Raw genomic sequence first — 17,975 nt, forward strand, 5'->3', positions numbered from 1 at the left:
TCACCCCCGCAGTATACATTGCACCATATTTGTAGTCTTTTTTCCTTCAACCCCCTCCCACTCTTCCCTCCAAGTCCCTAAAGTCCATTGTATCATTATTATGCCTTCATGGCTTAGCTCCCTCATATCAGTGATAACATATGATGTTTGGTTTTCCATTCCTGAGTTACTTCACTTAGATTAATAGTCTCCAATCTCATCCAGGTCACTGAAAATGCTGCTAATTCATTCCTTTTTATGGTTGAGTAGTATTCCATCATATACACACCACAGTTTCTTTATCCACTTATTGGGGTTCCACGATTTTGCAATTGTGAATTGTGCTGCTATAAACATGCAAGTGCAAGTATCTTTTTCAAATAGTGACTTCTTTTCCTTTGGGTAGAGACCCAGTAGTAGGATTGCTGGATCAAATGGTACTTCTACTTTTACTTCTTTAAGGAATCTCCACACTGTTTTCCATAGCAGCTGTCCTAGTTTACATTCCTATTAGCAGTGTAGAAGTGTTCCCTGATCACCACATCCATGCCAACATCTACGGTTTTTTGATTTGTTGATTATGGCCATTCTTGCAGGAGTAAGGTAGTATCCCACTGTGGTTTTGGTTTGCATTTCCCTAATCATTAGTGATATTGAGCATTTTTTTCATATGTTACTTGGCCATTTTACATCTTCTTTTGAGAATTGTTTTTTCACATCCTTAGTCTACTTTTTGATGGAATTTTTTTTTTTTTCTTACTGATTTGTTTGAGATTGCTGTAGATTCTGGACATTAGTTCTTTGTCAGATGTATAGATTGTGAAGATTTGCTCCCACTCTGTGGGTTGTCTGTTTACTCTGATGACTGTTCCTTTTGCCGTGCAAAAGCTCTTTAGTTTAATTAGGTTCCAGCTATTTATCTTTGTTTTTATTGCATTTACTTTTGGGTTCTTGGTCACGAAATCTTTGCTTAAGCCACTGTCTAGAAGGGTTTTCCCAATGTTATCTTCTATAATGTTTACAGTTTCAGGTCTTTGGTTTAAGTCCTTAATCCATCTTGAGTTGATTTTTACATAAGGTGAGAGATGAGGATCAAGTTTCATATTCCTACATGTGGCTAGCCAATTATCCCAGCACCATTTGTTGAAAAAGGTATCCTTTCCCCACTTTATATTTTTGTTTGCTTTAAGTATTTGGGCTTATTTCTAGGTTCTCTGCTCTGTTCCATTGGTCTATGTGCCTATTTTTTATACCAGTACCATGCTGTTTTGGTGACTATGGCCTTATAGTATAGTTTGAAATTAGATAGTGTGATGCCTCCAGATTTGTTCTTTTTGCTTAGTCTTATTTTGGCTATGCATGCTCTTTTTTGGTTCCATATGAATTTCAGAATTGTTTTTTCTAACTCTGTGAAGAATGATGGTGGTATTTTGATGGGGATTGCACTGAATTTGTAAATTGCTTTTGGCAGTATAGTTATTTTCACAATATTGTTTCTACCCATCCATGAGCATGGGATGTGTTTCCATTTGTTTGAGTCATTTATGATTTCTTTCAGCAGTGTTTTATAATTTTCCTTGAAGAGGTCTTTTGACTCCTTTGTTAGGTACATTCCTAAGTATTGCATTTATTTATTTATTTATTTATTTTGGCGGCTATTGCAAACGTGATTGAGTTCTTGATTTGATTCTCTGATTGGTCACTGTTGGTATAAGGAAGAGCTATTGATTTGTGTACATCAATCTTGTATCCAGAAACTTTGCTGAATTCTTTTATCAGTTCTAGGAGCTTTCTGGAGGAGTCCTTAGGGTTTTCAAGGTAAACAGTCATATCATCAGCAAAAAGGGACAGTTTGATTTCCTCTTAACTGATTTGGATGCCCTTTATCTTTTTTCTCTTGTCTGATTGCTCTGGCTAGGACTTCCAGTACTATGTTTAAGGGGAGTGGTGAGAGTGAGCATCCTTGTCTTGTTCCTGTTCTCAGAGGGAATGCTTTCAATTTTTCCCCATTCCGTATTATGTTGTCTGTGTATTTGTCATAGATGGCCTTTATTACATTAAGGTATGTCCCTTGTATGCTGATTTTGCTGAGGGTTTTAATTATAAAGGGATGCTGGATTTTGTTGAATGCTTTTTCTGCATCTATTGAAATGATCATGTGATTTTGTTTTTAATTCTGTTTATGTAGTGTATCACATTTATTAACCCGGGAATGTTAAACCATCCCTGCATCCCTGGTATGAAACCCACTTGATCCATGGTGGATTATCTTTTTGGTATCCACCATAACTAGTATTTTGTTAAGGATTTTAACATCTATGTTCACCAAGGATATTGGTCTGTAGTTTTCTTTTTTGGTTGTGTCCTTTCCTGGTTTTGGTATTAGGGTAATGAAGGCTTCATAGAATGAATTAGGGAGGGTTCCTTCTTTCTCTATCTTGTGGAATAGTGTCAAATGGGATTGGTACCAATTCTTCTCTTAATGTCTGATAGAATTCTGCTGTGAATCGGTCTGGTCCTGGACTTTTTTTTGTGTGTTGTTGTTGTTGTTGTTGTTTTTCTTGGGGAGGTGGGGTAATTTTAAGCTAGGAAGGTTGTATTTTTCCAGGAATTTATCCATCTCTTCTTGGTTTTCTAGTTTATGTGAGTAAAGGTGTTCATAGTAGCCTTGAATGATCTTTTGTATTTCAGTGGTGTTAGTTGTAATACATCCTGTTTTGTTTCTTAGTGAGGTTATTTGGTTTTTCTCTCTTCTTTTCTTGGTTTATCTTGTTAATGGTCTATCAATTTTGTTTATCTTTTTAAAGAACCAGATTTTTTTTTTCATGTATCTTTTGTATTTTTTGTTTCAATTTTATTTAGTTCTGCTGTGATCTTGGTTGTTTCCTTTCTTCTGCTGGGTTTGCATTTGGTTTGTTCTTGTTTCTCTAGTTCCTTGAGGTGTGACCTTAGATTGGCTGTGCTCTTTTAGGCTTTTTGATGTAGGTGTTTAGGAGTATGAACTTTCCTCTTAGCAACACCTTAGCTGTATCCCAGAGGTTTTGATAGGTTGTGTCATTATTGTCATTCAGTTCAAAGAATTTTTTAATTTCCATCTTGATTTCGTTTTTGACCCAATCCTCATTCAGCAGTAGGTTATTTAATTTCCATGTATTTGCATGGTGTTGAGGGTTCCTTTTGGAGTTGATTTCCAGTTTTATTACACTGTAGTCTGAGAGAATGCTTGATATAATTTCAATTTTCTTAAATTTATTGAGGCTCATTTTATATCCTATCATATGATCTGTCTTGGAGAAATTTCCATGCACTGTTGAATAGAATGTGTATTCTTTGATTGTTGGATGAATTGTTCTGTATATATCTGCTAAGTCCATTTGTTCCAAGGTATAGTTCAAATCCATCTTTTCTTTGTTGACTTTCTGTCTTGATGACTTCTCTTGTGCTGTCAGTAGAGTATTGAAGTACCTCACTAACTATTATTGTGTTGCTGTCTATCTCGTTTCTTAGGTCTATTAGTAATTGCTTTATAAATTTGGGAGCTCCAGTATTAAGTGCATAAATGTTTGGGATTGTGATATCTTCCTGTTGGACGAGGATTTTTACCATTATGTATGTCCCTTTTTGTCTCTTTTAACCTCTATTGTTTTAAATATTGTTTTGTCTGATATAAGAATAACTACCCCTTGCTCACTTTTGGTGCCCATTTGCATGAAATGCCTTTTTACACCCCTCTATTTTAAGTTTATGTGAGTCCTTATGTGTTAGGTGAGTCTCCTGAAGGCAGCAGATAGTTGATTAGTAAGTTCCTATCCATTCTGCAGTTCTGTATCTTTTAAGTAGAGCATTTAGGCCATTTATATTTAATGTTAGTATTGAAATGTGAGGTACCCTTGCATTCATCATGCTCTTTGTTGCCTGTACTTTGTTTTGTTTTTTGTTTTTGCTTTTTAACTTATATTTTTGTATTATAGGTCCTGTGTGATTTATGCTTTAAAGAAGTTCTGTTTTGATGTGTTTCTGGGATTTGTTTCAAGATTTAGGGCTCCTTTTAGCAGTTCTTGTAGTGGTGGCTTGGCAATGGCAAACTGTCTTGGTGTTTGCTTGCCGGAAAACAATGGTGTCTTTCCTTCATACAGGGATGCTTAGTTTTGCTGGATACAAAATTCTTGACTGATAATTGTTTTGTTTGAGAAGGCAGAAGATAGGGCCCCAATCCTTTCTAGCTTGTAGAGTTTCTGCTGAGAAATCTGCTGTTAATCTGATAGGTTTTCCTTTATAGGTTAACTGGTGCTTCTGTCTCACAACTCTTAAGACTCTTTCCTTCATCTTCACTTTAGATAACCTGATGACAATGTGTCTAGAGGAAGATCTTTTTGCAACGAATTTCCCAGGTGTTCTTTGTGCTTCTTGTATTTCCATGTCTAAGTCTCTAGCAAGGCCAGGGAAGTGTTCCTTGATTACTCCCCCAAGTATGTTTTCAAGCTTTTAGAATTGTCTTTTTCCTCAGGAACATCGATTACTCTTAGGTTTGGTTGTCTACCATAATCCCGGACTTCTTGGAGGCTTTGTTCATATTTTCTTATTCTTTTTTCTTTATCTTTGTTGGACTGGGTTAATTCAAAGACCTTGTCTTTGAACTCTGAATTTCTTTCTTCTACTTGTTCAATTCTATTGCTGAGACTTTCCAGAGCATTTCACATTTCTAAAAGTGTGTCCAAAGTTTCCTGAATTTTTAACTGTTTTTTTTCTTTAAGCTATCTATTTTCTTGAATATTTCTCCCTTCGCTTCTCATATAATTTTTTGGATTTCCTTGCATTGGGCTTCATCTTTCTCTGGTCCCTCCCTGATTAGCTTAATAACTAACCTCCAGAATTTTTTTTTTTTCAGGTAAATCAGGGATTTCTTCTTGGCTTGGATCCATTGCTGGTGAACTAGTGTGATTTTTTTTTTTCTGGCAGTGGATTCGGGGGTTTGGATGAGCCTTGTTTTGTCATATTACCAGGGTTGGTTTTCTGGTTCCTTTTCATTTGGGTAGGTTCTGTCAGAGGGAAGCCTAGGTCTGAAGATTGCTGTTCAGATTTTTTTGTTCCACAGGGTGTTCCCTTGATGTAGAACTCTCCCCATTTTCCTGTGGATGTGGCTTCCTGTGAGTCAAATTGCGGTGATTTTTGTCTCTCTTCTAGGTTTAGCCACCCAGTGACTCTACTCAACTCCAGACTGGTACTGGTGGTTGTCTTCACAAAGTCCTCTGATGTGAACTGCCCAAGCGTCTCTTAGCTGTGGATACCAGCGCCTGTTCCAGTGGAGGCAGCAGAGGGTGCAGTGGACTCTGTGAAGGTCCTTAGCTCTGGTGGTTTAATACTCTATTTTTGTGCTGGTTGGCCTCCTGCCAGGAGGTGGCAATTTCCAGAAAGCATCAGCTGTAGTAGTGTGGAAGGGGACTGGTGGTGGGTGCGGCCCTAGAGCTCCCAGTATCACATGTCCTTTGTCTTCTGCTTCCAGGGCAGGTAGGGAAAGATCATCAGGTCCAGGGGTGGGGCTAGGTGTATATGATCTCAGAGTCTCCTTCGGCAGGTCTTGCTGCAGCTGCTGTGGGGTATAAGGGTGAGATTCCCAGGTCACTGGAGTTGTGTACCTAGAAGGATTATGGCTGCTTCTACTGAGTCATGCAGGTTGTCAGGGAAGCTGGCAGTTACAGGTCTCACCCAGCTGCCACACAAATCAAAGGGCCAGTCTCACTCCCACTGTGCCCCCAGCAACAACCCCAAGTGTGTTTCCAGGGGGAGGGTGAGACAGCCTTGAAAACTTGCCCGAAGCTTTGTCTGCCTCCCAGCTGCCAAAGAAAAGGACTTTAATTCTTCCCCTGCCTGTGAAGTCTGCAAGCTGGATTTGTGCCCTCCCCTGAGTTCTGGTCAGGAGGCTTCTCACCCTGTTCAAATTGTTACAAAGTTCAGCTAGAGAATCCCTTCTCCCTGTGGAGTTTTATCCCCTGCTCCTCTGGCCACCTTCCTGATGGATCCCTGTGGTGCCAGCCAGGAATGGGCTGCTTGGGGACCCAGCAAGCTCCCAGGGCCTTTCTGCTGCTTCCCCCACCCCTATATTTCACTTGGCGCAGCTCTTTAACTTGATCAGCTCCAGGTAAAGTTGGAAAGTTCTCCTGCAAACAGATCTTCAGCTTCTCCAGTGGGGATGTGTGTTCAGGAGACGAGGGTCTCCCTTTCCCACTTACATGGCTGGGGCACTCACAGTATTTGGAGTGTCTACTGGATCCTCCAGGAGCAGGCCACTTCCTTCAGAGCGTCTGTGGATCCTCTCAGGATTGCTGGTTTGTTCTTGCAGTTGATATGGAGCTAAAGTTCACAAAGCAAGCCTCTGCATGCTGCTCTGTCTGGAGCAGAAATCTAGTCCCACCTCTCATCTACCATGATCCCCCCACCTCCAGAAAACTTTTAGAATGAATAAATAAATTCACAAAGTTGGAAGATACAAGATCAACACATAAAAATCAACCACATTTCTATATACTAACAATAAGTGGAAACCAAATTAAAAGCATAATAGAATTGACAATCACACCAAACGGAGAAAGTAAAAAGTTTCCTCTTCAAAGTTTTCCTTCTTGTTGAAGAATAAATTGTGAGCGTTGGAAATGATGGTTTCTTTTGAGAACTAAGTTTCTTCAAGCCTCCTTGCTTTGTGTTTAATAACTTTTTGTTAAGCCCTAGCCTATGTAACTGCTGATTACACAGGCCCATTCCAGCTCACAGCCTATGCCCCTTCCTTATTTGGGAATGTTACTGCTTCCTTAAACCTTTTGTTACCAACTTCTTTGTTCTTCCCTGTACTTACCTATTTAGGAAAGTTTTAGGCTATTAGCAAATCGGGTATCAGTTTAAGATTGTGAGGTCCTGCTCCAGCCAATGGATGCAGGACACACAGTAAGGACGACCCAAATGCGTAAAGGATAAATATGTCTGCTTTTCCTTTGTTCAAGTGTGCTCCTGCCATTGTTCCATCTGCAATTGAGCACCATTTCTGCAGAAAGTAAAGATGGCCTTGCTGAGAGATCTTTTGTCTCTGTGTTGACTTTCCTTTGTGGCACCAATTATCTATTTCTAACAATTTTGATATTTCTAACAATTTTTGTGGCAATTGTATGGGGATACATTCTCCTCCAGGGGCGTCTCTAGTCCTCTTTCATGAGGAGGCACCACACCACCTCTTGCCGTGGCCTCAGACGTAAGGTAGCAAGACCTACCTGGTGCGAGGAATAACCTGAGCTCTCAGCAATGCAGAAAGAAACTGGCCAGCAACCTAGCTTAAAGGATCCTCACATACTGCGGCGACGACTTTGTGCACAGACAAAGGAAGGAAATCCACAGGAGCTGGTAGAGTACTTCCTTGGTGATGAAATTCTGGAGGGCTAAATGTGCATGTGCGTGAATGATCACAGACAACCCTGCTTGCGGTGTTGTTTGTGTGGATGGTGACAAGTCCTACTGCTGGATGGAGTGAGTGTGTCCTCTCTGCGGTTCCGTAGCTACCTCATATGGCTTAGGGCGGATCCTGCCATGGGATTTATACTGGCATGCCAACACTAAGAGGCGCCTAATTCTCCCTTGGGGGAGCAGCCAGAGAGGACAGCACAAGTGGGAAGTCTGCAAGGGACCTTCAGAGGGGTGAAAGGGAGAAACCAGGTCAACCTCCCAAGGCAGGCAAGGCAAGACATCCCCTGGTTTGAGGGGTTGAGCCTTCCAGGACAGGCAAGGCAAGACATCCCTGGTTTGAGGGGTTGAACCTTCCTCAAATTTCAGGTGGTTGAACCTCAAACAAACTTCTGGTAGTAAGAAAAATATTCAGAACTCCCCTTTCCCTTCTTCTCGGGGGTAAGAAAGAGACTAAGCTCCACTCCTGCTGGTTGCTTCCCAGGGGAAGGGGAAGGAGAAGGGAGAACAGCAGCATAAGCGGCTGGCAGAGGCAGGGAAAGACCAGCAGAGAGGAAAGAGAAATTGGGAGAGGAAGTAAGGGAGAGAAAGAGAGAGAGACAGAGATACAAAGAAGGAGTCAAAGAGAGAGAGAGAAAGAGAGAGAGAATCAGAGAGAGAGTGAGAAAGAGAGAAAGAGACAGAGATAAAGAGGGAGTAAAAGAGAGGAAGAGAGAGAGTCAAAGAGAGAGAGAGAAAGAGAGATAGAAGCAGTAAAGAGAAAACAGTATACCCTATTCATTTAAAAGCCAGGGTAAATTTAAAACCTATAATTGATAATTGAAGGTCTTCTCCATAACCCTATAACACTCCAATATCGCCTTGTTGTCAGTGGGAACAAGGGCGTAGCCCGAAAGCACTGAGGCCACTGACAACCCGTAGCTTTTCTAATCAAAAATCCTTAACCCAGTAACCCACAGATGGCCCAAATGCATTCAATCTGTAGCAGCAACTGCTTTGCTACCGGAACAAAGTAGAAAAATAACTTTCAGAGGAAACTTCATTGTGAGCACATGTCATCACGTCAGAACTATCCTAGGTCAAAACAAACAAACAAAAAAACAAAAAACCCCAAAAGCTAAAAGGTAGCTCACTGACTCAAGAACCTTAAGGTATGAGGCTATTCTGTTAGAAAAAAATGATTTGACATTAGCCACTGAAAATTCCCTTGACCCAGTAGGTTTCCTAACAAGGGATCTAAATCTTAATTACCAAGCAAAGGTGCCACCAGACCTAGGAGGAACTCCCTTCAGGACAGGATGACTGATGGTTCCTCCTGGGTGACAGGAAGATAGATGGTTCCTCCTGGGTGACTGAGGGAAAAGGACACAATGGGTATTCAGTAAGTGATAAGGAAACTCTTGTAGAAGCAGAGTTAGGAAAATTGCCGAATAATTGGTCTGCTCAAAAATGCGAGCTGTTTGCACTCAGCCAAGCCTTAAAATACTTACAGATTCAGGAAGGAGTCATCTATACCAATTCTCAGTTAAATTTGGACTAAATTAGGTTTTATTAATAGCAAAGGATAATTGAAACCCAAAACCTACAAGGTTTTCAACAAAGTAAAGTTTGCTAAATGTTAACAGTGTAACGCGTATTATCCTAACTTCTAATCTTGTGGTCTTAAACAGTCTAGTCCACAGACATGAAGTAATTTCACTTTGGAAAAGAATGGTTATCACCTTTGAGGAAAAAAAAAGGGAGGGGAGAAAAATTTATGTAAAAAGGAATGTTATATGGTTAATTCTTGTCCTAAAATAAATTAACTGGTTGTTTAAAGAAAGGGATGTTTGCAACAATTCAGAAAGTTAAAGTATATCGAAGAATTTTCTGTGAAAGTCGCGAAAAAATAAGTTGTAAAAGGGAATTTATGCAAGAAATGTTGTATAATTTAAAAGTGATTAGGCCTTCTGAATGTGAAACTATTGAAGAAACAGTTTATATGTAAGGTGTGTAAGGAAAGTAAAATATACTTTTGGTAAAAGGATTATAAAGAGGCATAAGAATGTGGATTTTCACCTACATTAAAAGGTTAAAAAAATTTTGTTTTGAAGGTTTAAGCAAGTTTTGAAACTTAAATTGTAAAGGAAATTCTGTGTGTAAACATATTGGCTAAAGTTAAAGGGGTGTCATCCAGTTTTTCTGTGAACTAGACATTAAAATAAAAGCACAACAGGTTTTCCTTAAAGCACTAACCTGCTCTTTAACAAAAAATTATAAAAGGTTAAAAACAGTCTATAAAAATCTTACCTTATGGTCAGACATTAAAATTAGATAAATATGTCTACAAAGTTTTATTAAAATTAAGTTTAACATTAATAACACTAATATAAAGGTAAAATTTAGCTTATGTGGTATACAATCATACAGGAAGCATTGTCAAATATAAAATGATATTTGGCTTTCTTTGGTCTAAAAACTAATAAAAATAGGTGCTAAAGAAAATTTCTCAGCAAGAAGGCACCAAGGACTATAAAGTCCACTGTTGATGTCCCCACATTTTAAACAAAAGATCAGTTTCTTAGAAATTATATACTTGGTTTATCCTCCACCTTCTCTTCCCTTAAAACAAAAGGTCTTTTAGCACAGGTGCCACCCTTGGAGTTTCCAGTACACCAGCACCAGCCTGGGGATCACATTCTCCTCAAAGCGTGGAAAGAAGGGAAACTCAGGCCAGTGTGGGAAGGACCGTACCTTGTGCTACTAACCACCGAGACTGCTGTTCATATAGCAGAAAGGGATGGACACATCACACCTGAGTCAAGCGAGCACCATTATCCTCAGAATCATAGGCCATTGTTCCTGGATCAAACCCTACCAAATTAAAGCTAAGGAAAGCTTAGTCTATCTATCTTTTCCTTTCGTTTCCTTACCCAGTGCTTATATCCATTATATTCCTACCACCAGCAACTCTAACCCCACTGTAGGGCGCTTCTGTGGTTTAGGAACAGAGGTCACTGGAAAGGATCCTATAGGCACCTCCTACAGCTGCCCCTTTTCCAAACCTACAAAATCAAACTATGACTCGCCTCATGTCAAATGACAAAAGCAACTTCTCAGTAGTATAAATGAGAAACCTACGGCAAACCATAGCCATTGAAACAGGGTATAAAGATGTAAATGCCTGGTTAAAATAGATTAAATATTCTGTTCACACTTTAAATAAAAGTGACTGTTACGCTTGTGTGCATGGTAGGCCAGAGGCCTATGTTGTTGCCTTTCCACTAGTATGGTCCTCAAATCAAGCGGACATGGAGTACATGGTAGCTCTTTTTCAAGATTCCACCTCCTGGAATAAAGAATAGTGCCAAGCTCTTTTTCTGCTATTTCCTGAAGTTCAACACCCTGGGGGTCAGCCCTTGAGGGTCATCCAGCCTCCAACTTCCAAAACCAATTTTACCTCATGTCTCCAATGACAAGGGGGAAAATCTGGCATTCCTTGGAGACATAACAGGGTGCAATGAAGTCAGGCACTTCCAAGAGCTGCCCCATCAGTCTGCCCTTATTCATACATCTGCCCTGAGTGGATGCATGGTGGGATTGTGGAGGACCATTACTGGACACTCTGCCAAATAATTGGAGCAACACTTATGCTCTAGTTCAATTGCCTATCCCTTTTATTCTGGTATTTTGTTGACCAGAAAAGGAAAACAACAACAACAACAAAGTAGCTTCAATTCTTACCTCTTTAACAACTATAGTAAGTATACTCTTTCTTCTTAGGTATTATGTTGTACCATATATCCAGGAGTTAATCAAAACAATTAAGCCAAGACATGTTAAGCAAGTTTGAAGAGGAAAAGTAAAAAGTAAAAGAGGAGGGATTATAGAAAGTAAAAATTTCCTCTTCAAAGTTTTCCTTCTTGTTGAAGAATAAATTGTAAGTGTTGGAAATGATGGTTTCTTTTGAGGACTAACTTTCTTCAAGCCTCCTTGCTTTGTGTTAATAACTCTTTGTGAAGCCCTATCCTTTGTAACTGTTGAACATGCTCACAGGCATGTTCCAGCTCACAGCCTATGCCCCTTCCTTATTTGGAAATGTTATTGCTTCCTTAAACCTTTTGTTACTAACTTCTTTGTTCTTCCCTGTACTTACCTATTTAGGAAAGTTTTAGGCTATTAGCAAATCGGGTATCAGTTTAAGATTGTGAGGTCCTGCTCCAGCCAATGGATGCAGGACACACAGTAAGGACGTACCAAATGCCTAAGGGATAAATATGTCTGCTTTTCTTTTGTTCAGGTGTGCTCCCGCCATTGTTCCATCTGTGATTGTGCACCCTTTCTGCAGAAAGTAAAGATGGCCTTGCTGAGAGATCTTTTGTCTCTGTGCTGATTTTTCTTCATGGCACCAATTATCTATTTCCAACAACTTTGGTATTTCTAAGAAATGAAATATTTAGATATAAATCTAACAAAACATGTACAGGATCTGTATGCTGAAATTTTTTTAAATTTAATTAAAAGAACCAAAGACCTAAGTAAATGGAGAGACGTACATGAATTGGAAGTCTGCATATAATAAAGATATCAGTTCTCTCTACATTTGTCTATAGATGTAACACAATGCCTATCAAAATTTCAGCAAGATCATTTTGTAACCATAGACAAGCTGATACTTAAATTTATATGGAAAGGCAAAAACCCTAGAATAGCTAAAGCAGTTTTGAAAAGAAGACTAAAATTTGAGGAATAACTCTGCCTGATATTAAGGCTTATAATATAACTATAGTAATCAAAGCACTGTGGTATTGGCAGAGGGACAGTCACATAGACCACTGGAACAGAATAAAGAATGCAGAATGAGATGCACACAAATTTACCCAAGTTGTTTTTGACAAAGGTGTAAAAGCAATTCAACAGGGAAAGGATAGCCTTTCAATAAATGGTGCACGGAATGATGATATATCCATGGTCAACAAAATGAAACAAATGAAAACCTTGGCCTAAACCTTATACGTTATACAAAAATCAATTCAAAATGGATCATAAGCATGATCTGGGCATGGTAGTATGAGCCTGTAGTCCCAGCTACTTGGGAGGCTGAAGTGGGAAGATCACATGAGCTCATGAGTTTGAGGCTGCAATGCACTGTGACCACACCTGTGAATAGCCACTGCACACTCCAACCTGGGCAACACAGTGAGAGCCTGTCTCTAACATATAAAAATAAAAATAAAATAGAGCATGAACTTAACTGTAAAACATAAAACTAAAAAAATTTTACGATAAGATAGAGAAGAAAATCTTCAGCAACAAGGGCTAAAGAGCTCTTAGACTTGACACTGAAAGCACAACACATAGATGGAAAAATTGTTAGGTTGGACCTTATCAAAATTAAAAACTTTTGCTCTGTGAAAGATGCTGATATGAACATAGCAATACAAGTTACAGACTGGGAGAAAATATTTGCAAACTGCATATCTAGCAAAGGACTTCTATATAGAATATATAAAGAATTCTTAAAACCAAACAGTAAAAAACAAAAGATCCAATTAAAACATGGGCAAAAGACACAAAGAGTCATTTCACTGAAGAGGTTATACACATGGAAATCAAGCACATGAGAAGATAATCAACATTACTAGCCATTAGGAAAATGTAAATTAAGTCTACAATGAAATATCACTATACACCTATGAGAATGGTTACATTTAAAAATAGTGATAATGTCAAAGGTTGGCAAGGTTGCAGAAAACAGGATCAGTTGTACATTGCTGCTGGAATGTAAAATGGTATAGTCACTTTGGAAAATATATTGACTGCTTCTTGTAAAACCGAACATACACTTAGAATCCTGCAATTACACTTTTGAACATTTACATTGGAGAAATGAGAACTTAAAGTCACACAAAAGCATTTACAGAAATGGTCATGGCAACTTTATTTGTAATAGCCCCCAAACCGAAAACAACCCAAATGTCCTTCAGTGGGTGAATGTTAAACAGTCTCTGATACATTCATATCAAGGAATGCTACTCAATAAGAAGAGCCAACTACGGATGGATACAACTTGAATGGGTTTCACTATATGAAAAAAATCAATCTTAAAGAAAGTCACATACTGTGTAACTTCTTTATGTAACATTCCCAAAATGGCAAAATTATAGAGATGGGAAGCTGATTAGTGGTTGCCAAGGGTTGATGATTGCTGATGGGGGAGTGAGGGATATGTGGGGTTATTTAGCATAGAATTGGTAGAACTATATACATACCCACGGATGAGTGCATGTAAAATTAATGAATAAGCTCTATGGATTGCACCAATATCAATTTCCTGGCTGTAATTTTGTATTAATGCAATGTAAGATGTTACCACTGGGACAGAATGAGTCAAGTGTCAGAAAAGCTTCTTCTCTGTGCATTTTTTTGCAACTTTCCCTGAATCTATACCTATTTCACAATAGAAAGTAAAGACAGAACTCTACATTAAAGCCAGATTTTAAAAGATGTTGAGAAATATTGGTATGATAAAGAGCAAAGTCAGAACAACGACTTGAAATAATAGCAGTCGTGTCAGCAAGACTGAGCCTGAATGTACTTGAGGGTTTGGGTTTGTTAAAGGTCGCTCTAGAGTATCTTAAGGGTGGGAAGAAAGGATGGTTAGGCTCACTACTGAGAGACAATGGTTAGTGTTAATTAAAACAACAATAAAAACCTTAACTTTTCTTCTTGTATTTTGTTTCAATCTTCTCTCTCAGGAAGAATGTTCTTCAGACTGAAGTTGGTGGGAAGCCTGAAGTAGTTGAGAAGCTGGGGTAAGAGGTCCCAACAGGGCCAGGTGTGTGGCTCATGCCTGTAATTCCAGCACTTTGGGAGGCCGAGGGGGGCAGATCACTTGAGGTCAGGAGTTGGACAGCAGCTTGGCCAACATGGTGAAACCCCATCTCTACTAAAAATATAAAAGGTAGCCGGGCATGGTGGCGGGCACCTGTAATCCCAGCTGCTAGGGAGACTGAGGCATGAGAATCACTTGAACCCCAGAGATGGAGGTTGCAGTGAGCCGAGATTGCTCCACTGCACTCCAGCCTGGGTGACAGAGGAGACTCCATCTCAAAAAAGAAAAAAAAAAAAAAAAAAAAAAGAGGTCTCGACAGATCACATTGCACAGCCTAACAAGTGCTTGTTGGTGTGGTAACAGTAGTCTTCCTTGAGAAACCAGATGTACCAGAAGTGTGACAGGAAGCCTAAAGCGAGACACAGGTTGCTAATTTTCAAAAAGGTAGAAAGAGACACATCTCAGAAAGATATTGTCAATAGGTAAATCCTCTCTTTCAAGCCCAAATGTTCCATTGTTGAGGTGGATGATGGGGCTAAAGAGCAGTTTCTATGGCTCTGAGGAGAGACCTGGGATTGTGTGGGACCCTGAGGGCCACAGAAGCCCACCCTATGTCAAGTCCCTTCAGGAAACTAAAGTAGTCTTTCTGGTGGTCATTTGTCAGTGGATACGTATATCAAATCATCATGTGTACATCATAAATATATACAGTTTGTATTGTTAATCACAATTCTAAAAAGCTAGAATGAAAAAGAAAGAAAAGAAAGAGTACCTTAATTCTAGTGCAGATAATGGAATGAAGGAGGCTTGTTCTAATGAGGGAGGCTGGAGGTGATGTCAGGAAAGAGGGAGGCAAGGTGCACTGTGCTTCTAGAGGGTATACTGTGAAATTTACACTCGTCATCATTTTTTTAGATTAATTTTAGAAAAAATGAAAGTTATATTCCAAAAGTTTCCCAAACTCACTTCTAAAATTTTCTTCAGCATGTGGTTAAAACTTTCCTAGTCCGGTATCCTTGGATAATAATAATAAACTAGTTTAATACTTTGTCATCAGGGAAAAGCAGCATTTTGTATTTCAATACAAACAATAGAGAAAAATAAATGGGGAAAAGGACCTTAGAAATGTTTTTCAGTGCTGTTTTTCATGAACCATACAAGGGAAGTTTAAGACTGTATTTTCAGAAGAAAATAAAACTATATATGGCCTAAATAAATAAATCTTCAGCAAACAAAAAATAAATAAGGTGCGTAGAGCCGGCCCTGAGGGGTCACTGTGTTACAGAGCCTCACAGTGATTACCTGCATAATGGCACTCTTCTAGGAAGTTTCACATGTTCCACAGTCTTTGTATTAGAAGGCAGGATGTTGTGAATGCATTTAAGAAAATGTTTCATCCAAATTGGAGTAGTTTTAGTGTTTTGGTAAGACACTTTTAAACTTTTTATTTATTTATTGGTGGAGATAGGGTCTTGCTATGTTGCCCAGGCTGGTCTGAAATTTCTGGGCTCAAGGAATCCTCCTGCACTAGTTTGGTTACATTTTTAGTTGGTGACACACACAACCTGGGTCAGAAATCTGGGGTTCACCCTTAACTCTTGCGTCTTCCTCCCCAGCCCTGTCCTGCCGTTGTAGTCCAATTGATCTGATTTCCAGGGTTTCTCCAGAGCATTCCTCTCTTTTCCTGCCTTCCATCCACTGCCCCTCATCACCTCTTGCTGCCAAGTTCCTCTCTGTCCTCAGCTTCTCTCCAGTCATTCCCATGTAGGACAAAGAGCAACCTCACATACACATTGGTGTCTTTCAGCCCCACATCGCCCCCTTCCCGCTTCCCCACTGACTTCAAGATGAAGTCAATGTTTTTGGTTCCGGCCTCAGTCCCCACTGGTCTTTCCCTCCCAATTATGGCCAAACAGTATGGATTTATTTATATTTCTCCAAATATTTCTTGTGAATACAATACAAACATGTGGCGCCCACCCCTGCCCCAGGCACTCACTTCTTTCTCTAACGGACCCCCTTTATCCTTTAAACTTTGGAAGAGGTGTCAGCTCTGCCCTCCGGGGTCCTACACTCGGTTAGATCCATCCATCATGTCCTGTGGAAGTCTCAGTCACAACATGGAAATTGTCAGTTCAGGGGCAGCTCACCCTGTCCCCTGTCCCCTCCTGCCAGAAGCCAGAGGCCAGAGGCTATGTTTATTCAAGCCTGTTTCCTTGGCACTGAGCACAGTGCCTTGCTGGAAATAGGTGCTGAGTATGCTTGAACATCTTCAGTCTCTTCAACAGTCATGTATCCAGAATGTTACATTCTGAGAAGTTCTAAATAGCCAATGATTATTATAGTCACTAGCACTCATGCCTTTCTCTGTTATTACACTGTAAATTCCTAGAGGCATAGCCCCAGACGCTTCATCTTTGTACCCATAAAAATTGCAGGCAGGAACCTGGACAGACAGGTGTGGGATGAGAAGGATACTTTGGCCAGGAGACAGACAGAGCCACCAATTTTCCTGCATAGACATCTTCCAGCAAAGCCTGGGAGTGGAAATGACCGATCAACTTGGAAGATGATCCCAAGAGAATGTTCTAGAACTAGGAAATCAGAGCTCATGTGTGGAATGCAAGCCCACCCATGACTTCAAATGCTACAAATTCTGGAAGATTTTAAAAATGCATCACCTGTTGAACACTGAATGAGAAAATAAACACGACAGAGTTGACTGAATATTACAGACCTGAGTTTAACCTAAGACAAACTAATTATGAAACTATGAACATATTTCAGTCAACATGAAATACCGAATGTTTCCTGACCAGCATATCAGTTATAACAGAAATCCCCTTAAACAATTTTAAAGAAGCTGTGTTTTGAAAACTGTCATGCTTGACTTCAGTTTTGTGGTCCCCTTTCAGTACCCCTGTTTTGCGTTTTCATTGTATCACCCAACCTGTGTGTCGGAATAAGACAGTCATAATAAAAGGGGACATTTAATAAGTATTGGCATTTTTTCAAGGGAAAATATTTAAATATGATTAAAACAATAGTGAAGCTAAGAAAAACCTGACTATATGCTAAAGATACAGCATCTATTATTAGCATTCCAGAAATTCCAAATTGAAGCACTCCCGACACATATTAGTGATGGTTACGTGCAAAATGCAGCAATAGGCCAAACCCAGACTTTCTATTGACTTGTCTATTTTCGTATCTCGCTAGCAGAAAGACTACATTTCTGATCAATTCCATTATTGAGGAATAGTACTTTACCACTGATTTCGAAAGGCTCCATTGCAATTTGATGAAAAACTGCTTGTTGGGTCTCACTCAAGAGCTCGTCCTCCTTGAGAATTTTCTTATTTCTCATTGCCAAGCTTTATAGATGGCCAAAGTCCTGGAGCCAGCAGAAATGCTCCCCTCAAGAGGAACCACTCGGAGAAAGATCCTTCCCATCGAACCACTACAGCTGGTTGTAAACCTCGCAGCACTTCCCTTTAGCTCTGATTTCGGAATTTGCAGAATGTTTCCTGACATGATCAGGATTGGACATTTCTCAAACACGGGGTATTCACATGTAGATCTCCTACACAGTGCTGCTGCTTGTTAAGGGGGATGGAGGAGGCTTTGGGGCACAAGTTACGGGCCTCTGAAAGCACCCCCTCGCTCCCAGGTCCCTGAGACCCAAAAGCTGCATGCCCCCAGAGAGAGCCAACCAAGCCCTGCCATGGGCCCAGAC

At 39.8% G+C, this 17,975-nt stretch overlaps 1 protein-coding gene across 1 annotated transcript in view; it reads right to left on the reverse strand.

The window, feature by feature from the left end:
* Positions 1-17,723, reverse strand: part of LOC105492495 (macrophage receptor with collagenous structure) — a 60,050-nt gene extending 42,327 nt beyond the window's left edge. The window contains exon 1 of the mRNA XM_011759692.2: positions 17,510-17,723. Within this exon, the coding sequence (XP_011757994.1) occupies positions 17,510-17,606 (97 nt within the window). The 5' untranslated portion in view covers positions 17,607-17,723. The remainder of the gene's footprint in view (positions 1-17,509) is intronic.
* Positions 17,724-17,975: the final 252 nt, after the last annotated feature.

Source organism: Macaca nemestrina, chromosome 11 (assembly GCF_043159975.1).
Source record: "Macaca nemestrina isolate mMacNem1 chromosome 11, mMacNem.hap1, whole genome shotgun sequence".
In the NCBI taxonomy this organism is placed as follows: domain Eukaryota; kingdom Metazoa; phylum Chordata; class Mammalia; order Primates; family Cercopithecidae; genus Macaca; species Macaca nemestrina.